This window comes from Conger conger, unplaced genomic scaffold (genome assembly GCF_963514075.1).
Source record: "Conger conger unplaced genomic scaffold, fConCon1.1 SCAFFOLD_99, whole genome shotgun sequence".
In the NCBI taxonomy this organism is placed as follows: Eukaryota; Metazoa; Chordata; class Actinopteri; order Anguilliformes; family Congridae; genus Conger; species Conger conger.
Window position 1 is genome coordinate 7,773 of NW_026890449.1, and position 24,317 is coordinate 32,089.

At 41.5% G+C, this 24,317-nt stretch overlaps 3 protein-coding genes across 3 annotated transcripts; all 3 read right to left on the reverse strand.

Moving 5' to 3' along the window:
* Positions 1-444: 444 nt before the first annotated feature.
* LOC133120286 (immunoglobulin kappa light chain-like) lies at positions 445-4,287 on the reverse strand (the record flags this gene model as incomplete). Its single annotated transcript, XM_061230276.1, has 4 exons — positions 4,283-4,287; positions 2,624-2,631; positions 2,120-2,473; positions 445-798 (listed from the first exon to the last, which is right to left on the reverse strand). Coding segments are annotated over exons 1-4 (721 nt in total), but the record flags the coding sequence as incomplete, so codon positions are not given.
* A 5,208-nt stretch (positions 4,288-9,495) lies between these two features.
* Positions 9,496-13,839, reverse strand: LOC133120282 (polymeric immunoglobulin receptor-like). Its single transcript, XM_061230272.1, has 3 exons — positions 13,803-13,839; positions 11,121-11,474; positions 9,496-9,875 (listed from the first exon to the last, which is right to left on the reverse strand). Exons 1-3 carry the CDS (start codon positions 13,837-13,839, stop codon positions 9,496-9,498), a joined length of 771 nt encoding a protein of 256 aa, XP_061086256.1.
* A 4,580-nt stretch (positions 13,840-18,419) lies between these two features.
* Positions 18,420-22,872, reverse strand: LOC133120283 (polymeric immunoglobulin receptor-like). The gene is made up of 3 exons (XM_061230273.1): positions 22,836-22,872; positions 20,045-20,398; positions 18,420-18,799 (listed from the first exon to the last, which is right to left on the reverse strand). The coding sequence occupies exons 1-3, from the start codon at positions 22,870-22,872 to the stop codon at positions 18,420-18,422; spliced, it is 771 nt and encodes a 256-aa protein (XP_061086257.1).
* Positions 22,873-24,317: the final 1,445 nt, after the last annotated feature.

Consider the following 24,317-nt stretch of genomic DNA (forward strand, 5'->3'; position numbering starts at 1 on the left):
ACTGTATTTTCTAAATTCTCTCTTATTGAGTATTTGTAATATTGTCTATGCATCATACTTTTTGATGCAACACAAATTTCATTGTGTATAAGCTGTTAAATAATCCATATTACATGTACCACACATTGATACCTTGGTCTCTTACCTTTGCAGTTCTCACAGTTTTTTCTCCTGCTCAGAGCGAGGACAATATGTAGGATCACACTCAACGCCAAAGCTCCCGCCAAGCAATAAAGAAATGCTTCATTTCCTGACGCTTTAGAAGCAAAATTCTATTTTAGAATTCTTCACAAGTAGCATTAACCTTTCAAGATTGGAGATCACAAATACATGATTAGAATGTCCTTAAGTGAACATTGTAATGTACAGTAGATGCACAATAACTCCTTTGTCTTCAATGTCTTTTAAAAACAAAATTTCACAATGTGCCTGTTTTGTTCCTACCCTTAAAGTCCAGCTTGGTCCCATTCCCAAACAGGATCTCCCCACAGGTGGCCACAGCACAGTAGTAAGTCCCAGCATCAGAGAGGCTGAGGATCCTCTTGGGGAAGTTGTAGACACAGCTCTGTGTGGGAGACACAGTCCCAGAGCTCCTCTGGCACTCATCACTCCTGTGTCCATGGGTGTGAATGATTCCTGGAGGGGACTCTCCTGAGCCCGGTCTGAACCAGTGCACACTGTGTTCTCCTGCACAGGTCTCAGTGTGTACTGTACACTGCAGAGTCACAGAGTCTCCTGGCTGCACTGACTCAGACTCGGGCTGCTGCAGCACTACTGTCCTGCTCTGGGACTCTGGCCCTGTCAAAATTTAGCACTCATTACACTCAATACAGAATTGTCCTTTGGATTCCACTGTGTAACATGTGTTTACATAGAAATACAGTCTGTCTTTGTATTATTGTAGGTTATACAGAGAGCTGAAGATGACTCCACCGATTATAATATAAAGTGCAGCATGTTTTTGCACATATGTGTGATTCAGATCCAGTTTCATGTCTATAAGCAATGTTATGTTAAAACGATTATGGATTAACTACATGCATTTTACAATACTAGAAACTAAAACCATTGTATTCAATACATTTTAAAAATTATATTCAAATGAAGCAATTAATTTTGAATGCTTCAATGTTTCCCACTACAGTAAACATGGTTGATATCTCTAGAAAAGATGACAGGGACACATTGCACACACTGAAACTTAATAAGATAAACAAGAAAGAAATGCAATTTCTTCAATCAGTTTTGAATGCTATCTTTTTTATTCAAAAAATGTAAAAGCGATTACATTTTCTAAAACTTATTTGTAATATACAGCATGCAAACCATCATACATCATCATACAATGTACATCAGAAAATAAGAGTAATCAGTCAACTGATTCTATATTAGTCACAATAATTAATCCCACAAATCTTCAACATCTTCGTCACTAGGGCAATTTCAGTGAATGCATTTTGAGTGATTGATTTCATGGGCAAAGAAACAATGGGCTACAGCTGATGCACCAGCAAAGAACAATGTGGAGATCCAACAGGACCCGCCCGGACCCGGGTAGATTTTATATTTTTACTTTTTTATTTTTATGTTTTCATATTTTCTCATTGTGACGTGTCATGGATTCATAGCTGAATGATAGATGAGTGTTTGAATATTCCAAATCTGCGCTTATCTCATTTTCGACCAAAATCGAATCAAACACAGTGTTTTTAAGTATTCTGTAAAACTGAGAACTGCACAATGTTACCCCCTTGGTCTCACATTAATAACCACACATTACAACAGTGGTATGCAGAAGAGCGTCTCTGAACATACAACCTGTCAATCCTCTAAATGGACAGGCTGCACCAGCAGAAGACGTATTAAGTCTAAAAAAAGTCTAGTCAAGTGCTCACTGAGTATATACACGTAGCCTTTATGATGTACAGCAAATGGCAGCTCTGCTTTTGGCGAAAGCATCACCATAAACATTTCATACTGTAAATATATAATTTATGGCAAGGGACTTCAGAGTGTTTTTGTCAAATTAATTGAATCAATACTTAATGAATACTTAATGTAGAATTACAAATTACAATTTCGACAAGTTAAGCCATGAAAAAAAAAAATTCAAACTTACCCATCACCATTAAAGTAGTTCCTTCTCCAAAGCTGATCTCTTGGTAGTGAATAAAAGTACAGTAGTATGTCGCTGAATCTGATGGCTCTACATGTGAGACAGTCAAGTTAAAGCTTCCCTTTGCTGTCTTAGCTCTCAGACGTGTACTGTTTTTAAACTCATTCAAAAACTCAGCATCTGATTGATAGTTCAGCATCTTTGCGACAGGCTGAGGCTTCTGTCCAAGTGGTTGCTTCATCCAGCTGACTGTAGGCACTCCATCATCCTGATAGAAACACGGGAGAGTCACGGTGTCTCCAAGCTGAGCTGTCACCAAAGCCTTGGGCTGAACTACACTCTGCCCAAGCAGACCACCTGGAATCCAACAGAAAGCAATATTTCAACTTCACTGACAATGGGGGGGAAAAACAAAGCAGAAACACCCACCATTCTCTGTGTACTCTCTGTACACTACTTAAAATGATTGGAAAATGGTCAATAAGTCAGAAAAAAGTATACACTTACACAGTTTACTGAAAAACACAAGAATAACACAGAGGGCTGCCATCACTGTATCTGAGCTCTTCTGTCCTTGAGTCTCTCCTCTGGTTGAGACCCTGTTGTACCCTGCACTGTAAAACTCAAAGTGTACAGAGTAGGAGGACTTGAGCTGATCATTTTCCAGTAGGAGGTCACAAGTCAGGGGCAGATATTATTGGCTGTTCAAACAGGTAATGTATTGGGTGACAAAGTTCCGCACACGAACAGTGCAACAAGAGAAAACGTGATTTCCAGGTTTATTATGGGTATGCGTTATTTACATACTGGAGTCGTGTGCAAGTCTAAATTAGAGGAGGGGGAAATGTGTCTTTCACTGAACCAACAGCTCCACATCCACCAAAGCTGGGCTTCCTCAGACAGCTCATATGAGCCCTGATCAGACATAACCTGTGTGTATGTGTGTGTGTGTGTGTGTGTGTGTGTGTGTGTGTGTGTATATGTGTATGTATGTGTGTGTGTGTGCGTGTGTAAATATATGTGTGTGGGTGTAGTGTGTGTCCCTGTATGTGCATATGAGTATATGTGTGTGTGTGAAAGTTTGTGTGTGGATGTGTGGAGTTATGTGTGGATGTTTATGCATGTGTGTGTGTGTGTGTGTGTGCAAGTTTGTGCATGTGTGTATGTGTGTGTGTGCACATTTTTGTATATGTGCGTGTCTGTGGGTGTGTCTATGTGTGTGTGCACGTTTGTGCCTGTGTGTGTATAAGTGTGTGTGTGTGCACGTTTGTGAATGTGTGTGTGTTATGCAGCACTATGGACACGTGGCACAGATGAGGCAAGAGGTAGTGCAGTTGTAGTGGAAAAAAAACTTTTAATTTTACAACAAAGGTAAAATGTGGAAACAGTTGTGGTTGTGGTAGAAAGGTATACAGAGAGGTGTGCTGCATGCTGGAAGCAGAGCCAGCGTGCTGTCATGCCCATGAGTCTGTTAGGCTTCTCTGCCTGTGAGGGGGAGGCAAGTTCTGAAACTGAGTTCAAGAACTGCCTCTCTGGGAGGCAAACTGGTATTATCTCATACCTCTTTCACACTAAAGCAATGAATGAGGAACCTGTGTTTGCCATCGCTGTGAATGAGGAAACCAGCGTCATTTGACCTGGGAGCACAACCCTAGTCATGACCTGAGATTTATGTGGGTGCATAAGGCACATGACTGGGCTTTGGCATGAACGGGGGGACATGGGTTGGGCTTCTATAATCGGTAAAGTTAATTAGTTGAACTGATCCTCAATCTTCTCATGTTTAACTTGGGCAGAAATGATGTTCTGAAGCCTAAACATAATTTCTTCAGCAGTGACATGTACAGGTAAGATGAGTTCCAGTGCCCATGGGCCCTCCCAAACCAGTGGCCCCTGTCCCCATGGGCCCTCCCAAACCAGGGGCCCCAGTGCTTATGGCCCCTCCCAAACCAGGGGCCCCAGTGCTTATGGCCCCTCCCAAACCAGGGGCCCCGGTGCCCGCGGGCCCTCCCAAACCAGGGGCCCAGGTGGCGCTGCGCCTATATCACCTCCACTGGACATGTATGAAAGTATACTTTGGGCTCCTGGGTCTTGAGTAAATGGTAAGGAGCCCATTCTTTCCCAAGAACACAAGAGTTTAAATGGGACAAACGCATGTTTCGGTACCTCATGTGATCCCTGGGTTTTGTGTCTGAAAGTGGGCTGTCCCGGCTTGAGGAGCAGGGTGCTGAAGTTTCTCCTGGTCCTGCAGGCACTATCCGTGGTTCTGAATGTCCCTGCTGTGGAAAGGAAGAGGAGGAAGCCATATGTGTTGTTGGCACCTCCTTCATCAGATGCCTTTGAAAAACCTACTCATTTAAATAAAGAGTTTGATATGAAATATTGATTCTGTCTCACGGTTGATGGCCGAGGACAAAAAAGGCCTTGTAGAGCATGTTGGCCCTAGTAGACCTACTTTGCTGGAACAGGAAGTGAGGTTTTCCAGGGTATTTAATGTCACATCCTGCTGCAGTTGCCCAGGGGTGAATTTTCTTGCAGTTCTGAATAAGAGTAGATCAGAGTAATGTTGATGATCCTATTCACTATAAAGGATCATGCAGGATGTCATGAGTTTACTGGGAGAGGACTGCAGGTTCCTCTTTCCAAATTCTAAAAGACAAAACTAGGGCCTGGACAACCCTATTACAACCCTATTACAATTGAAATTACATTTTCACAATGGCCGCCATCATTGCGACTTCCTCTTTCATCTCGCTGGCCCTGTTTCAATGAAGCACCAGGTAGACACTAAAATAATAATCTTAATAACAGTCATTATAAAATCCATAAGGATGTCTAAGATTTACGATTGCAGTTGATTGCAGAGAGAGAGAGAGAGAGAGAGAGAGAGAGAGAGAGAGAGAGAGAGAGAGAGAGACAGAGAGAGAGAGAGAGAGAGAGAGAGAGAGAGAGATACATGCTAAGCCACAAAGGAGCAGAACAAGGGTTTTGTTTTGAGTCAATGGCCAGAGAGACCAAACCACGGAGCCAAACATTCTTCCAGCAAGCAGGTCTCAGGATGTTATAAAGTTAGAAACAGCCTATAATTAATACTGACAATGCACTGAAAATGGTTTTATTGTGATATTGAAAATGATATTCATCATTGCAAGCAGTATATCAGAAATCTGAAGGATGCACACAAGCTGAAAACATATGTCTAAAACAGCATAATCAGACCAAAATAGTGTCATTCAGAAAAGTTTTGCACTGCACACGTTTTAGAAGAAAACATGTGAATGATGATGAACACCGAATATTACAGTAAAAAGCCCTCTTTAATTATAGAGGGCAATACCAATCTTTTGTCACTAGAATTTAAGCACAATTTATGCAGTAACAGATTTTTCATTATTTGTATTTTGAAACGTTGTTTGTGCAGTGTTTTAAAGCCGCTCTTTTCTAGACAGTTGAAAAATGGAAAGGTGGTCTGAGGCATGGGGGGGGAGTGCCAGTGTGGTTTCAGTGCTGAGAGAGGGAGGTGTGAACACAGCTCTGTACTGCAGGTCAGTCTTCCTGTGTAGCTCTGGTCTGAGTAAAGCTGAATATATAAGGCTGGGGGTGGAAAATAAGTGAACCACCACCACAACAGAACAGTCTGAAACGGACAAACGCATTGCACTACTGATGAAAAAGAGAGCTGTGTGTAAAAGATTTCTGTCAGTTTCTATGAGCTTTTAAGAAACAAGTTAATTGTTGCCTACAAACTTACCCCAATGGCTGATACACTCTTTCTTGATAGCATAGTCTCTTATAACTGCTTGTGCTGGTGCTTGTTTGAAGTATTTTTGAAGCTGCTATGCTTCAATGTATCAAATTCAATCAAGAGTACACTTGATCTCAACACAGGCAGTGTATCAGCAATAGGTATCTCCATGTGACATTTATTGCCTGCTTTTTTTACTGTCACCATTTTTCTAGGGTGGCCTTTATTCAAAAAGTCCGATTTTCTCTCCAGATCATCCTAAAAACCACAAAAATGTACTGTGTATTTTTGGGAGATTTTCTGAAAATAATATGAATTTAGGTGAAGAGAAGACAGTCAGCAGAAGGACTGAGGAGGATGGGCTCCCCCTTCAGTCTGGATCCATCCAAGCAACCAGAATCAAGTTCCTTGGGATGAACTTCTGTCACCAGGGAGTTTTTTCTTGTCACTGGTGCCCTAAGCTTTTTTAAGAGTTTTTTGAATGTGTGAATTTAAACATTTTGTTGCAGTTTCTATGAGCTAGCTAGAAGCAGGATTTATTTTTAAAATGTGGCACACATCTGGAATCAAAGTTACCCCAATGGCAGACACCCTCTTTCACAATCTCGTATAGCACTGGTATAAGTTAACCTGGAGTGAAAGACCAGTTGGCTCAGCTGAGAACAGTATGTGCTTGTTTATTCAGTCTAATGAGTTTGACTCTGTGACATTTCTTTATGTGTTATAGTTCAATGTATGAAATGCAATCAAGAGTATGTTCAAAAACATGTAGAAATGTAATAACATTTAATTAACATGCAATTGAAATGTTTACCATCTTATTTATGTGTGATGGCCATTATACCAGTCTTATACCAGTAATTTTGCACATGTAGAATAAGAGTCAAAAGATGTTATAATCATGCTCAGCTCTCTAAGGTAAATACTTTACTAAAGTCCATTCTGGGTAAGGGTGTTACTCTCTCTTTGTTCTCTAGATTATAAGACCCTGTGAACACAGGAAGGTATCTGCCACTGAGTCATTCAGTCAGAAAATGCGTCCAGTTCTCCTCAAACACACTGTGCATCATCAATAACTGACAACGCAATAAAGCTGTCGCTGTGCATACAGGAAGTGCTTTGGCTATTGAAGGTACAGAGAGGGCTCTGGCTGCAGGAGGCCTTGTCTTCAGAAAGCATGTTCAGTAAAACATGCAGAAGAGTACACAGATTCACAGTGACCCTGGCTTAGAAGTGGCAGATTTTGCACTGTATGCCAGACGCACCGCTGGTGTGGATGTGCAAAGATACATTATCTCCACATGCCTCTCTGCTGTATGTGGAGTAAATATCCCTGTAAAACTTCAAATGACAGTATTTATACAGAAAGGTGGATTGTGATAGGAATTACGTATGTACCCTGACTGTCTGATCTATGGAAACATCAAACAAAAAGGCATGAACAATATTTACCATAAGAAATAATTCTGCATTAAACTTCATAAAAATATATCGTATTTTATTTGTTTAGAGCATTTTAAAGAGGCGTTTTCATAAAGATTTTCAAAAAAACTTTGCAGTGGAGCCAGAAAAGGACACCCCCCCCCCCCCCCCCCCCCGCATAACTAGGGCAGCTCCGACCAAATAAAGGAAATAGCCCCAAAAACGAATAACCCAACCAAAATGAGTGCTAAAAGGCGAACACTGCAACCCCGGACCGGGGATCCCAAAATAAAAGTACAACCCAGTATAAAAGACTAGGTAAGCAAAATAAAGAGCCGTGAGTCGCAGCTCAGGAAAACGCACAAACAAAAATACATACCGGGGACAACGTCCCTCACCCACAGGCTCACCCGAGCTTGAAAACAAAAGAGAAAAACAAAAGAACCTATAGGAAGGCGTTCGCAGTGTACACAGACTAGCGAGCAGAACACCTTCCTTACCTTATTTCCTTTTAAATGAATGCAAAAACCCAAAACCAGCACAATACCTGACTCATGTAATCACTGAGTCTACCGTGTGCTTTACCAGCTTGGTGACAGAGCGAACAGTGACACCAAAGCGTCGACCGATTGTCCGCGAGTGCTTTATATACAGCTTCAGGAGGTAAGGTACCCTTGGCACTAATGAGGGCCAGGTGAAAATAATAAAGCCTGGTACTACCTCCCAACCCTGACATCCTAATGTTTCACTTTTCCATCTCTGTTTAATATCACATTACGGGCGTTTAGTAGGCTCTTTTACCCAGAGTGACTTACACAATTCTGCAATTTATATTAAATATACACTGAAGTCATTCAAGTTAACAGCCTTCTTGCAAAACATGGCCTGAATGAAAGTCACCTATTCTTCCCTAACCACTGCAATACACTGCCGCCCTAAACTGTGTCAGATTTAGCAACATTGAACGACATTTAAACCTTGTGTTGTCTTAAGGGTGAAAAATGACCCACCACTGTATTTAATAGCAGAGAAAACTCCCTAACTGTTCTTTTTTCAACTTTAAATTTGATGACGTTTGTGATGAGTGACAGATTGTTTCTTCATGCAAAATACATTTGGGGTTGAGGGGTTGAGTGAAAGTGGGCCATTTGTGACCCTAAGGACAAGGGGAGTATGCAGAATCGTAAGACTACACTAAGGTTGAAGTTTTAATTAATTTATTTGAAAAAACATTTAAGAATAAGCACAGCTCCAAGAGACTCTTTTTGTTTTTAAAGGCAAATTTACAGTTTACAGCTCATATCCTGTAATGTGCACCGATGCGAAGGAGGACATGTTTGATAAATTGTGATCATTCTTGTGACAAAGATTAATTTTGATGGAAAGCTTCACTCGTGGTCTTTAAATCTCACACCTGAAAAAAACGTTTCTCTCTCCTCCTCCCTCTTCTTCCTCCTCACTTTGGGTTTCTTGGTGGTGAAAGTCAAAGCAGCGTAATTCATGGCTTCATCTTGGTGCTAAAAGGAAACGCACATATGATTACAGCACATGTGATTACAGTATATTTTCCGGAGAAATGGTCTATTTTACGTTTTGACGCAGTCCCAGTTTGAGTAAAATAAAAAGAAATTCATAACAAAATAATTAATGCAGTGATTTTTCAAATGAGAAATGATGAGGAGTATTATTATTATTATTATTATTATTATTATTATTATATTATTATTCTTTTGTAATATTACTCAATGTTACTCTAATCAAGTCAAAATCTGACATTGGAGTTGATTTAACAGTCCATATTACTGTGCAGAGGTCCCCAAGGCAAATGTTGAACACAGGAATATCATACTGCCTGACCCTACTGTGTTAGCCCCTTGTAATACAATGCAGTATGCACTAAAAAAAGTTCATGGGCATGCAGTTGTACACTGTTTAAGTATGTATGCAGCTTACGTTCTGATCTTAGCTTGGCCTTCTGAAACGGGAGATGATGACACATATTGTCACAACGCCAAAAAGAACCCCCGTCCTCAGGATGGACAGCCAGGAAAGGATGCTCACAACTTCTGGGTAACCTGCCAGCCATTATTTCAGAAATTGAGGGCAGCAAATAAGGATTTGTATTGAGATTACATTGTAACTAAAATTGTTAAACATAAAACAGTTTGTGAAATTTAGTATGACTAAAAATTAAATGTACAAAAACAATGTTTCACGATGTGACTGTGTTGTTCCTACCCTTAAAGTCCAGCTTGGTCCCATTCCCAAACAGGATCTCCCCACAGGTGGCCACAGCACAGTAGTAAGTCCCAGCATCAGAGAGGCTGAGGATCCTCTTGGGGAAGTTGTAGACACAGCTCTGTGTGGGAGACACAGTCCCAGAGCTCCTCTGGCACTCATCACTCCTGTGTCCATGGGTGTGAATGATTCCTGGAGGGGACTCTCCTGATCCCGGTCTGAACCAGTGCACACTGTGTTCTCCTGCACAGGTCTCAGTGTGTACTGTACACTGCAGAGTCACAGAGTCTCCTGGCTGCACTGACTCAGACTCGGGCTGCTGCAGCACTACTGTCCTGCTCTGGGACTCTGGCCCTGTCAAAAGTTAGCACTCATTACACTCAATACAGAATTGTCCTTTGGATTCCACTGTGTAAGGTTTACATATAAATGCAGTATGGCTTTGTATTTTTGTAGTTTATACAGAGAGCTGAAGATGACTCCACCGATTATAATATAAAGTGCAGCATGTTTTTGCACATATGTGTGATTCAGATGCAGTTTGTGCACTAGAAATGATCACGTCGATCAGCAATGTTATGTTAAAACCACTATTGATTAACTACATGCATTTTATTATCCTAGAAACTAAAACCATTGTATTAAATACATTTTTAAAATTTTATTCAAATGAAGCAATTAATTTTTAATGCTTCAATGTTTTCCACTAGAGCAGAAATGGTTAATATCTCTACAAAAGATGACAGGGACACACTGCACACACTGAAACTTAATAAGATAAACAAGAAAAAAATTAAATTTCTTCAATCAGTTTTGAATGCTTTCTTTTTTTATTCAAAAAATGTAAAAGCTATTAACAAAGCTTCAACATCTTCGTCACTAGGGCAATTTCAGTGAATGCATTTTGAGTGATTGATTTCTTGTTCAAAGAAACAATGGGCTACAGCTGATGCACCAGCAAAGAACAATGTGGAGAACCAACACGACCGGACCGGACCCGGGTAGATTTTATATTTCAACTCTTTTCTTTTAATTTTTTCATATTTTCTCATTGTGACGTTTTAGGGATTCATAGCTGAAAGATAGATGAGTGTTTGAATATTCCAAATCTGCGTTTATCTCATTTTTGACCAAAATCGAATCAAACACAGTTTTTGTAAGTATTCTGTAAAACTGAGCACTGCACGATGTTACCCCCTTGGTCTCACATTAATAACCACACATTACAACAGTGGTATGCAGAAGAGCATCTCTGAACACAACATGTCAATCCTCTAAATGGACAGGCTACACTAGCAGAAGACATATTAAGTCTAAAAAAAGTCTAGTCAAGTGCTCACTGAGTATATAAACGTAGCCTTTAAGATGTACAGCAAATGGCAGCTCTGCTTTTGGTGAAAGCATCACCATAAACAGTTCATACTGTAAATGTCATGGCAAGGGACTTCAAAGTGTTTTTCTCGGATAAATTGAATCAATACTTAATTTTCGTAAAAGTATTGGAAAAAAGAAGCAAAACCATTGCTTAAATTTATAATGTAGAATGACAAATTACAATTTAGGCAAGTTAAGCGATGGAAAAATAAAATTCTTACTTACCCGTCACCATTAAGGTACTCCCATCTCCAAAGCTGATCTCATCGTAGAATATAAAAGTGCAGTAGTATGTCGCTGAATCTGATGGCTCTACATGTGAGACAGTCAGGTTAAAGCTTCCGTTTGCTGTCTTAGCACTGAGACGTGTACTGTTTTTAAACTCATTCAAAAACACAGCATCTGATTGATAGTTCAGCATCCTTGCGACAGGCTGAGGCTTCTGTCCAAGTGGTTGCTTTAACCAGCTGATTCTAGACACTCCATCATCCGGATAGAAACACGGGAGAGTCACGGTGTCTCCAAGCTGAGCTGTCACCACAGCGTTGGGCTGAACTACACTCTGCCCAAGCAGACCACCTGGAATCCAACAGAAAGCAATATTTCAACTTCACTGACAATGGGGGAAAAAACAAAGCAAAAACACCCACCAATCTCTGTGTAATCTCTGTACACTACTTAAAATGATTGTAAAATGATTTTGGTCAAAAAGTCAGAAACAAGTAAACACTTACACAGTTTGCTGAAAAACACAAGAATAACACAGAGGGATGCCATCGCTGTATCTGAGCTCTTCTGTCCTTGAGTCTCTCCTCTGGTTGAGACCCTGTTGTACCCTGCACTGTAAAACTCAAAGTGTACAGAGTAGGAGGACTTCAACTGATCATTTTCCAGTAGGAGGTCACAAGTCAGGGGCAGATATTATTGGCTGTTCAAACAGGTAATGTATTGGGTGACAAAGTTCCGCGTATGAACACTCTCAGTGCAACAAGAGAAAATGTTATTTCCAGTTTGATTATAGGTATGTGTTATTTACATACTGGAGTTGTGTGGAAGTCTCAAATTACTTTGAGAATAAACGCACACTGAGCCTCAAAATCTATTGACACTTCAGGGGGTGGAGATTCATTCAGGCAAAGCAACCAGGTGATCTCTTGACCACACTATCTCTTTTCTTTGTGAAAATACACAGTGTGTGTGTGTGTGTGTGTGTGTGTGTGTGTGTGTGTGTGGTGTGTGTGTGGTGTGTGTGTGTGTGTGTGTGTGTGTGGTGTGTGTCTGTGCATGTTTCTCTGCATGTTTCTGTGTATGTGTGTGAATATATGTGTGTGAGTGTGTAGTGTGTGTCTGTGTGTATGTGTGTGTATATGTGTATATCTTTGTGGATGTTTATGCATGTGTGTGTATGTGTGTGTGCAAGTTTGTGCGTCTGTGTGTGTATGTGTGTGTAAATATGTGTGTGGGCTTGTGTGTGTAAGTATATGTGCATGTGTGTGTCTGTGCACGTTTGTGCGTGTGTGTGCGTGTGTGTGAACGTGTGTATTTGTATGTCATGCAGCACTATGGACACATGGCACAGATGAGGCAAGAGGTAGTGCGGTTGTAGTGGGAAAAAAAATGTTTAATTTTACAACAAAGGTAAAAAGTGGAAACAGTTGTGGTAGAAAGGTATACAGAGAGGTGTGCTGCATGGTGGAAGCAGAGCCAGCGTGCTGTCATGCCCATGAGTCTGTTAGGCTTCTCTGTCTGTGAGGGGGAGGCAAGTTCTGAAACTGAGTTCAAGAACTGCCTCTCTGGGAGGCAAACTGGTATCTAATACCTCTTTCACACTAAAGCAATGAATGAGGAGCCTGTGTTTGCCATTGCTGTGAATGAGGAAACCTGTGTCATTTGACCTGGGAGCACAACCCTAGTCATGACCTGAGATTTTTATGGGTGCATAAGGCACATGACTGGGCTTTGGCATGAAAGGGGGGACATGGGTTGGGCTACTATACTCAGTAAAGTTAGTTAGTTGAACTGATCCTCAATCTTCTCGTGTTTAACTTGGGCAGAAATGATGTTCTGAAGCCTAAACATAATTTCTTCAGCAGTGACATGTTCAGTTAAGATGAGTCCCAGTGCCCATGGGCCCTCCCAAGCCAGGGCCCCCTGTCCCCATGGGCCCTCCAAAACCAGGGGCCCCGGTCCCCATGGGCCCTCCCAAACCAGTGGCCCCTGTCCCCATGGGCCCTCCCAAACCAGGGGCCCCGGTGCCCATGGGCCCTCCCAAACCAGGGGCCCCAGTGCTTATGGCCCCTCCCAAACCAGGGGCCCCAGTGCTTATGGCCCCTCCCAAACCAGGGGGCCCAGTGCTTATGGCCCCTCCCAAATCAGGGGCTCCAGTGCTTATGGTCCCTCCCAAACCAGGGGCCCCACTGCCCATGGGCCCTCCCATACCAGGGGCTCCAGTGCTTATGGCCCCTCCCAAACCAGGGGCTCCAGTGCTTATGGCCCCTCCCAAACCAGGGAGCCCAGTGCTTATGACCCCTCCCAAACCAGGGGCCCCAGTGCTTATGGCCCCTCACCGCCACTGGACATGTATGAAAGTTCACTTTGGGCTCCTGGGTCTTGAGTGAATGGTAAGGAGCCCATAGAACACAAGAGTTTAAATGGGACAAACGCATGTTTCGGTACCTCATGTGATCCCTGGCTTTTGTGTCTGAAAGTGGGCTGCCCCGGCTTGAGGAGCAGGGTGCTGAAGTTTCTCCTGGTCCTGCAGGCACTATCCGTGGTTCTGAATTTCCCTGCTGTGGAAAGGAAGAGGAGGAAGCCATATGTGTTGTTGGCACCTCCTTCATCAGATGCCTTTGAAAAACCTACTGATTTAAATAAAGAGTTTGATATGAAATATTGATTCTGTCTCACAGTTGATGGCCGAGGACAAAAAGGCCTTGCAGAGCATGTTGGCCCTAGTAGACCTACTTTGCTGGAACAGGAAGTGAGGTTTTCCAGGGTATTTCATTTCACATCCTGCTGCAGTTGCCCAGGGGTGAATTTTATAGCAGTTCTGTATAAGAGTAGATCAGAGTAATGTTGATGATCCTATTCACTATAAAGGATCATGCAGGATGTCATGAGTTTGCTGGGAGAGGACTGCAGGTTCCTCTTTCCAAATTCTAAAAGACAAAACTAGGGCCTGGGCAACCCTATTACAATTGAAATTACATTTCAATTTCAATGAACAATGAACACTGGAATTAACACTGACATTGAATATACACACAGTTAGCAGTTTGTTCGGCATTTAAGACTTAAGTCTTCTGCTGCTGTAGACTGTCCAGTTATAATGCGTTGTGTGTTCAGAGATAGCACTGTTGTAAAGTGTGGTTATTTTCATTACTGTCATCTTCCTGTCAGCTTGGACCTTCCTGGCCTTTCTCCACTGACCTCTCTCATTAACAATGTGTAAGTTTCAGCCCGCAGAACTGCTGCTCACTGGATGTTTTTTGTTTTTCGCACCATTCAATGCATGCTTTTATGCATTTAGTTGCTGCCACATGATTGGCTGATTAAATATTTGCATTAAAGCGCTGATTTACAGGTCTGCCTAAAGTGATCACTGTGTGTACGTCCCTCATTTGGCAAAAACATTGCTCAGGCTGTAATTTTACACTGAAACCAGGGTGAGGTGTCAGTAGTTTCAGGATTTTGTCCATGACAAAGCACATGTGTCATCATCAGAGACCTGAGGGTCTGACCCTTGATGACATCACAATGGCCGCCATCATGGCGACTTCCTCTTTCATCTCACTCGCCCTGTTTCAATGAAGCACCAGGTAGACACTAAAATAATGATCTTAATAACAATCATTATAAAATCCATAAGGATGTCTAAGATTTACAATTACAGTTGATTGCAGAGAGAGAGAGAGAGAGAGAGAGAGAGAGAGAGAGAGAGAGAGAGAGAGAGAGAGAGAGAGAGAGAGAGAGAGAGAGATGCTAAACCACGGCGCAGCACAAGGGTTTTGTTTTGAGTCAATGGCCAGAGAGACAAGCAAGCAGGTCTCTTAATACTGACAATGCCCTGAAAATGGTTTTATTGTGATATTGAAAATGATATTCATCATTGCAAGCAGTATATCAGAAATATGAAGGAAGCTTAAAACATATGTCTAAAACAGCATAATCAGACCAAAATAGTGTCATTCTGAAAAGTTTTGCACTGCACATGTTTTAGAAGAAAACATGTGAATGATGATGAATACAGAATATTACAGTTAAAAGCCCTCTTTAATTATAGAGGGCAATACCAATCTTTTGTCACTAGAATTTAAGCACAATTTATGCAGTAACAGATTTTTCATTATTTGTATTTTGAAACGTTGTTTGTGCAGTGTTTTAAAGCCGCTCTTTTCTAGACAGTTGAAAAATGGATGGTGGTCTGAGGCATGGGGGGGAGTGCCAGTGTGGTTCCAGTGCTGAGAGAGGGAGGTGTGAACACAGCTCTCTACTGCAGGTCAGTCTTCCTGTGTAGCTCTGGTCTGAGTAAAGCTGAATATATAAGGCTGTGGGTGGAAAATAAGTGAACCTCCCCTGTCACCACAACAGAACAGCCTGAAACGGACAAACGCATTGTGCTACTGATGAAAAAGAGAGCTGTGTGTAAAAGATTTCTGTCAGTTTCTATGAGCTTTTTAGAAACAAGTTAATTTTTGCCTACAAACTTACCCCAATGGCTGACACACTCTTTCTTGATAGCATAGTCTCTTATAACTGCTTGTGCTGGTGCTTGTTTGAAGCATTTTTGAAGCTGTTATGCTTCAATGTATCAAATTCAATAAAGAGTACATCTGATCACAGGGGAGGATGGGCTCCCCCTTCAGTCTGGATCCATCCAAGCAACCAGAATCAAGTTCCTTGGGATGAACTCACTGGTGCCCTAGACTTCCTCTTATGGGGGTTTAGGTCAGAGTCTTTTTAAATGTGTGAATTTAAACATTTTGTTGCAGTTTCTATGAGGTAGCTAGAAGCAGGATTTATTTTTAAAGTGTCACACATATCTGGAATCAAACTTACCTCAATGGCAGACACACTCTTTCACAATCTCATATAGAACTGGTATAAGTTAACCTGGAGTGAAAGACCCGTTGGCTTAGCTGAGTACAGTATGTGCTTGTTTATTCAGTCTAATGACTCTGACTCTGTGACATTTCTTTGTGTGTTATAGTTCAATGTATGAAATGCAATTAAGAGTATGTTCAAAAACAATGTGTTAACACTAAAATCACATGCAATTGAAATGTTTGTCATCTTATTTCTGTGTGATGGCCATTATACCAGTCTTATACCAGTAATTTTGCACATGTAGAGTAAGAGTCAAAAGACGTTATAATCATGCTCAGCTCTCTAAGGTAAATACTTTACTAAAGCCCGTTGCTTCCGCGTGGAAGACTCAGTTTCCTCCACCCCTCGTCAGGGGGCATTTCTTAATGCAAAATACATTCGGGGTTGAGGGGTTGAGTGAAAGGGGGCCATTTTTGCCTTAGGACAAGGGGAGTATGCAGAATCTAAAGACTGCACAATGCTTAAAATGCAAGCACATCAGTTCACAATTTTAGAAGTTTTAATTTGTTTATTTGAAAAAACATTTAAGAATAAGCACCGCTCCAAGAGACTCTTTTAGTTTTTTATGGCAAATTTACAGTTTACAGATACTGCGAAGGAGGACATAAATTGTGATCATTCTTGTGACGAAGATTAATTTTGATGGAAAGCTTCACTCATGGTCTTTAAATGTCACACCTGAATAAACCGTTTCTCTCTCTTCCTCCCTCTTCTTCCTCCTCACTTTGGGTTTCTTGGTGGTGAAAGTCAAAGCAGCGTAATTCATCGCTTCATCTTTATGCTAAAAGGAAACGCATGCGACAACACATACGGTTACTCCTCATTCCGATGATCATTTTAGCAGGATATTTATGCTTTAGTTTATTAAAAATATGTAATATAATATTTGTACCTGTTCGCCCGACAAGGACACTTGGTTGTTTGATGCAGCCCCTGTTTGAGTAAAATTATTAATTAATTTATTAATTATTCATTTATTTAATTTATTCTATATTTAACCAGGATAGGCTCATTGAGATTAAGAATCACTTTTTTCAAGAGCAACCTGGCCAAAATAGGCAGCAGCCAGTCAAAAGTTACTGAAACATTTGCTACAACAAATTACAATGCATGACAACAAATTACAAATAAATATAAACCACTAGAGTCTTAATATAATTGTAACTACTTTAATGATGTGTAATCAAATATGTAAGAAATATTTCCTCTCCTTTTTTTTATTATTATTATTATTATTATTATTATTATTATTATTATTATTATTGTGATTATTGTAGGGGTGGCCTGTAGCATAGTCGTTAAGGTACATGACTGGGACACGCAAGGTCGGTGGTTCGATCCCCGGTGTAGCCACAATAAGATCCTCACTGCCGTTGGGCCCTTGAGCAAGGCCCTTAACTCTGCATTGATCCAGGGAAGGATTGTCTCCTGCTTAGTCTAATCAATGGTACATCGCTCTGGATAAGAGCGTCAGCCAAATTCAATTCATGTAATGCAGTTATTATTTTAACTTACAGTATGTCATTTTATTCATAACAATAAGAGCAATTTGTTTTCATATTGAGCATCATATTCACCACAGTAGGGAGAAAAACTTTTTGGTGGTCAGAATATTCTGCACTCTCTTCATACCTTTCGCTCAAGAGCCATTTTATTTTCACAATGAGGGACTGTCACATCACAGCTGCCTCACATATCAAGTGGCTATACTTTAGTTCAAGCCAGCTGGTATATATTGGGGCCCATATCAGAAGCTGAAGTTTCATAAATTCAAGTGAGATTTGGCTTTTACATTACATGTGATACTGCATGACTAGATGTGCACATACCTACAGCACAAGTAGTGTGAGACAGTAATCTGTACTGATGGAGTAGCTTTACTTGTTGTTTTGCAGAACTGTACAGGAACTGCATATAAATATTACTGCATGCTATTCACAAAATGGCCTGACAATATTGTACTCAATTTTCTTCAACTATTTTACACAAACACTTAAAATACTGTATTTTCTAAATTCTCTCTTATTGAGTATTTGTAATATTGTCTATGCATCATGCATTTTGATGCAACACAAATTTCATTGTGTATAAGCTGTTAAATAATCCATATTACATGTACCACACATTGATACCTTGGTCTCTTACCTTTGCAGCTCTCACCGTTTTTTCTCCTGCTCAGAGCGAGGACAATATGTAGGATCACACTCAACGCCAAAGCTCCCGCCAAGCAATAAAGGAACGCTTCATTTCCTGACGCTTTAGAAGCAAAATTTTATTTTAGAATTCTTCACAAGTAGCATTAACCTTTCAAGATAGGAGATCACAAATACCTGATTAGAATGTCCTTAAGTGAACATTGTAATGTACAGTAGATGCACAATAACTCCTTTGTCTTCAATGTATTTTAAAAACAAAATTTCACAATGTGCCTGTTTTGTTCCTACCCTTAAAGTCCAGCTTGGTCCCGTTCCCAAACAGGATCTCCCCACAGGTGGCCACAGCACAGTAGTAAGTCCCAGCATCAGAGAGGCTGAGGATCCTCTTGGGGAAGTTGTAGACACAGCTCTGTGTGGGAGACACAGTCCCAGAGCTCCTCTGGCACTCATCACTCCTGTGTCCATGGGTGTGAATGATTCCTGGAGGGGACTCTCCTGATCCCGGTCTGAACCAGTGCACACTGTGTTCTCCTGCACAGGTCTCAGTGTGTACTGTACACTGCAGAGTCACAGAGTCTCCTGGCTGCACTGACTCAGACTCGGGCTGCTGCAGCACTACTGTCCTGCTCTGGGACTCTGGCCCTGTCAAAAGTTAGCACTCATTACACTCAATACAGAATTGTCCTTTGGATTCCACTGTGTAAGGTTTACATATCAATGCAGTATGGCTTTGTATTTTTGTAGTTTATACAGAGAGCTGAAGATGACTCCACCGATTATAATATAAAGTGCAGCATGTTGTTGCACATATGTGTGATTCAGATGCAGTTTGTGCACTAGAAATGATCACGTCGATCAGCAATGTTATGTTAAAACCACTATTGATTAACTACATGCATTTTACTATCCTAGAAACTAAAACCATTGTATTAAATACATTTTTAAAATTTTATTCAAATGAAGCAATTAATTTTTAATGCTTCAATGTTTTCCACTAGAGCAGAAATGGTTAATATCTCTACAAAAGATGACAGGGACACACTGCACACACTGAAACTTAATAAGATAAACAAGAAAAAAATTAAATTTCTTCAATCAGTTTTGAATGCTTTCTTTTTTTATTCAAAAAATGTAAAAGCTATTAACAAAGCTTCAACATCTTCGTCACTAGGGCAATTTCAGTGAATGCATTTTGAGTGATTGATTTCTTGTTCAAAGAAACAATGGGCTACAGCTGATGCACCAGCAAAGAACAATGTGGAGAACCAACACGACCGGACCGGACCCGGGTAGATTTTATATTTCAACTCTTTTCTTTTAATTTTTTCATATTTTCTCATTGTGACGTTTTAGGGATTCATAGCTGAAAGATAGATGAGTGTTTGAATATTCCAAATCTGCGTTTATCTCATTTTTGACCAAAATCGAATCAAACACAGTTTTTGTAAGTATTCTGTAAAACTGAGCACTGCACGATGTTACCCCCTTGGTCTCACATTAATAACCACACATTACAACAGTGGTATGCAGAAGAGCATCTCTGAACACAACATGTCAATCCTCTAAATGGACAGGCTACACTAGCAGAAGACATATTAAGTCTAAAAAAAGTCTAGTCAAGTGCTCACTGAGTATATAAACGTAGCCTTTAAGATGTACAGCAAATGGCAGCTCTGCTTTTGGTGAAAGCATCACCATAAACAGTTCATACTGTAAATGTCATGGCAAGGGACTTCAAAGTGTTTTTCTCGGATAAATTGAATCAATACTTAATTTTCGTAAAAGTATTGGAAAAAAGAAGCAAAACCATTGCTTAAATTTATAATGTAGAATGACAAATTACAATTTAGGCAAGTTAAGCGATGGAAAAATAAAATTCTTACTTACCCGTCACCATTAAGGTACTCCCATCTCCAAAGCTGATCTTATCGTAGAATATAAAAGTGCAGTAGTATGTCGCTGAATCTGATGGCTCTACATGTGAGACAGTCAGGTTAAAGCTTCCGTTTGCTGTCTTAGCACTGAGACGTGTACTGTTTTTAAACTCATTCAAAAACACAGCATCTGATTGATAGTTCAGCATCCTTGCGACAGGCTGAGGCTTCTGTCCAAGTGGTTGCTTTAACCAGCTGATTCTAGACACTCCATCATCCGGATAGAAACACGGGAGAGTCACGGTGTCTCCAAGCTGAGCTGTCACCACAGCGTTGGGCTGAACTACACTCTGCCCAAGCAGACCACCTGGAATCCAACAGAAAGCAATATTTCAACTTCACTGACAATGGGGGAAAAAACAAAGCAAAAACACCCACCAATCTCTGTGTAATCTCTGTACACTACTTAAAATGATTGTAAAATGATTTTGGTCAAAAAGTCAGAAACAAGTAAACACTTACACAGTTTGCTGAAAAACACAAGAATAACACAGAGGGATGCCATCGCTGTATCTGAGCTCTTCTGTCCTTGAGTCTCTCCTCTGGTTGAGACCCTGTTGTACCCTGCACTGTAAAACTCAAAGTGTACAGAGTAGGAGGACTTCAACTGATCATTTTCCAGTAGGAGGTCACAAGTCAGGGGCAGATATTATTGGCTGTTCAAACAGGTAATGTATTGGGTGACAAAGTTCCGCGTATGAACACTCTCAGTGCAACAAGAGAAAATGTTATTTCCAGTTTGATTATAGGTATGTGTTATTTACATACTGGAGTTGTGTGGAAGTCTCAAATTACTTTGAGAATAAACGCACACTGAGCCTCAAAATCTATTGACACTTCAGGGGGTGGAGATTCATTCAGGCAAAGCAACCAGGTGATCTCTTGACCACACTATCTCTTTTCTTTGTGAAAATACACAGTGTGTGTGTGTGTGTGTGTGTGTGTGTGTGTGTGTGTGTGTGTGTGTGTGTGTGTGTGTGTGGTGTGTGTGTGTGTGGTGTGTGTGTGTGTGTGTGTGTGCGTGGTGTGTGTCTGTGCATGTTTCTGTGCATGTTTCTGTGTATGTGTGTGAATATATGTGTGTGAGTGTGTAGTGTGTGTCTGTGTGTATGTGTGTGTCTGTGTGTGTGTGTGTGTAAATATGTGTATATCTTTGTGGATGTTTATGCATGTGTGTGTATGTGTGTGTGCAAGTTTGTGCGTCTGTGTGTGTATGTGTGTGTAAATATGTGTGTGGGCTTGTGTGTGTAAGTATATGTGCATGTGTGTGTCTGTGCACGTTTGTGCGTGTGTGTGTGTGTGTGTGCGTGTGTATTTGTATGTCATGCAGCACTATGGACACATGGCACAGATGAGGCAAGAGGTAGTGCGGTTGTAGTGGAAAAAAAATGTTTAATTTTACAACAAAGGTAAAAAGTGGAAACAGTTGTGGTAGAAAGGTATACAGAGAGGTGTGCATGGTGGAAGCAGAGCCAGCGTGCTGTCATGCCCATGAGTCTGTTAGGCTTCTCTGTCTGTGAGGGGGAGGCAAGTTCTGAAACTGAGTTCAAGAACTGCCTCTCTAGGAGGCAAACTGGTATCGAATACCTCTTTCACACTAAAGCAATGAATGAGGAGCCTGTGTTTGCCATTGCTGTGAATGAGGAAACCTGTGTCATTTGACCTGGGAGCACAACCCTAGTCATGACCTGAGATTTATGTGGGTGCATAAGGCACATGACTGGGCTTTGGCATGAAAGGGGGGACATGGGTTGGGCTACTATACTCAGTAAAGTTAGTGAGTTGAACTGATCCTCAATCTTCTCGTGTTTAACTTGGGCAGAAATGATGTTCTGAAGCCTAAACATAATTTCTTCAGCAGTGACATGTTCAGTTAAGATGAGCCCCAGTGCCCATGGGCCCTCCCAAGCCAGGGCCCCCTGTCCCCATGGGCCCTCCCAAACAAGGGGCCCCGGTCCCCATGGGCCCTCCCAAACCAGTGGCCCCTGTCCCCATGGGCCCTCCCAAACCAGGGGCCCCGGTGCCCATGGGCCCTCCCAAACCAGGGGTCCCAGTGCTTATGGCCCCTCCCAAACCAGGGGCCCCAGTGCTTATGGCCCCTCCCAAACCAGGGGGCCCAGTGCTTATGGCCCCTCCCAAATCAGGGGCTCCAGTGCTTATGGCCCCTCCCAAACCTGGGGCCCCACTGCCCATGGGCCCTCCCATACCAGGGGCTCCAGTGCTTATGGCCCCTCTCAAACCAGGGGCTCCAGTGTTTATGGCCCCTCCCAAACCAGGGAGCCCAGTGCTTATGGCCCCTCCCAAACCAGGGGCCCCAGTGCTTATGGCCCCTCCCATACCAGGGGCTCCAGTGCTTATGGCCCCTCCCAAACCAGGGGCCCTGGTTGCGCTGCACCTATATCACCGCCACTGGACATGTATGAAAGTTCACTTTGGGCTCCTGGGTCTTGAGTGAATGGTAAGGAGCCCATAGAACACAAGACTTTAAATGGGACAAACGCATGTTTCGGTACCTCATGTGATCCCTGGCTTTTGTGTCTGAAAGTGGGCTGCCCCGGCTTGAGGAGCAGGGTGCTGAAGTTTCTCCTGGTCCTGCAGGCACTATCCGTGGTTCTGAATTTCCCTGCTGTGGAAAGGAAGAGGAGGAAGCCATATGTGTTGTTGGCACCTCCTTCATCAGATGCCTTTGAAAAACCTACTGATTTAAATAAAGAGTTTGACATGAAATATTGATTCTGTCTCACAGTTGATGGCCGAGGACAAAAAGGCCTTGCAGAGCATGTTGGCCCTAGTAGACCTACTTTGCTGGAACAGGAAGTGAGGTTTTCCAGGGTATTTCATTTCACATCCTGCTGCAGTTGCCCAGGGGTGAATTTTATAGCAGTTCTGTATAAGAGTAGATCAGAGTAATGTTGATGATCCTATTCACTATAAAGGATCATGCAGGATGTCATGAGTTTACTGGGAGAGGACTGCAGGTTCCTCTTTCCAAATTCTAAAAGACAAAACTAGGGCCTGGGCAACCCTATTACAATTGAAATTACATTTCAATTTCAATGAACAATGAACACTGGAATTAACACTGACATTGAATATACACACAGTTAGCAGTTTGTTCGGCATTTAAGACTTAAGTCTTCTGCTGCTGTAGACTGTCCAGTTATAATGCGTTGTGTGTTCAGAGATAGCACTATTGTAAAGTGTGGTTATTTTCATTACTGTCATCTTCCTGTCAGCTTGGACCTTCCTGGCCTTTCTCCACTGACCTCTCTCATTAACAATGTGTAAGTTTCAGCCCGCAGAACTGCTGCTCACTGGATGTTTTTGGTTTTTCGCACCATTCAATGCATGCTTTTATGTATTTAGTTGCTGCCACATGATTGGCTGATTAAATATTTGCATTAAAGCGCTGATTTACAGGTCTGCCTAAAGTGATCACTGTGTGTACGTCCCTCATTTGGCAAAAACATTGCTCAGGCTGTAATTTTACACTGAAACCAGGGTGAGGTGTCAGTAGTTTCAAGATTTTGTCCAAGACAAAGCACATGTGTCATCATCAGAGACCTGAGGGTCTGACCCTTGATGACATCACAATGGCCGCCATCATGGCGACTTCCTCTTTCATCTCACTCGCCCTGTTTCAATGAAGCACCAGGTAGACACTAAAATAATAATCTTAATAACAGTCATTATAAAATCCATAAGGATGTCTAAGATTTACAATTGCAGTTGATTGCAGAGAGAGAGAGGGAGAGAGAGAGAGAGAGAGGGAGAGAGAGAGAGAGAGAGAGAGAGAGAGAGAGAGAGAGAGAGAGAGAGAGAGAGAGAGAGAGAGAGAGAGAGAGAGAGATGCTAAACCACGGCGCAGCACAAGGGTTTTGTTTTGAGTCAATGGCCAGAGAGACAAGCAAGCAGGTCTCAGGATGTTATAAAGTTAGAAACAGTCTATAATTAATACTGACAATGCCCTGAAAATGGTTTTATTGTGATATTGAAAATGATATTCATCATTGCAAGCAGTATATCAGAAATATGAAGGATGCACACAAGCTTAAAACATATGTCTAAAACAGCATAATCAGACCAAAATAGTGTCATTCTGAAAAGTTTTGCACTGCACATGTTTTAGAAGAAAACATGTGAATGATGATGAATACAGAATATTACAGTTAAAAGCCCTCTTTAATTATAGAGGGCAATACCAATCTATTGTCACTAGAATTTAA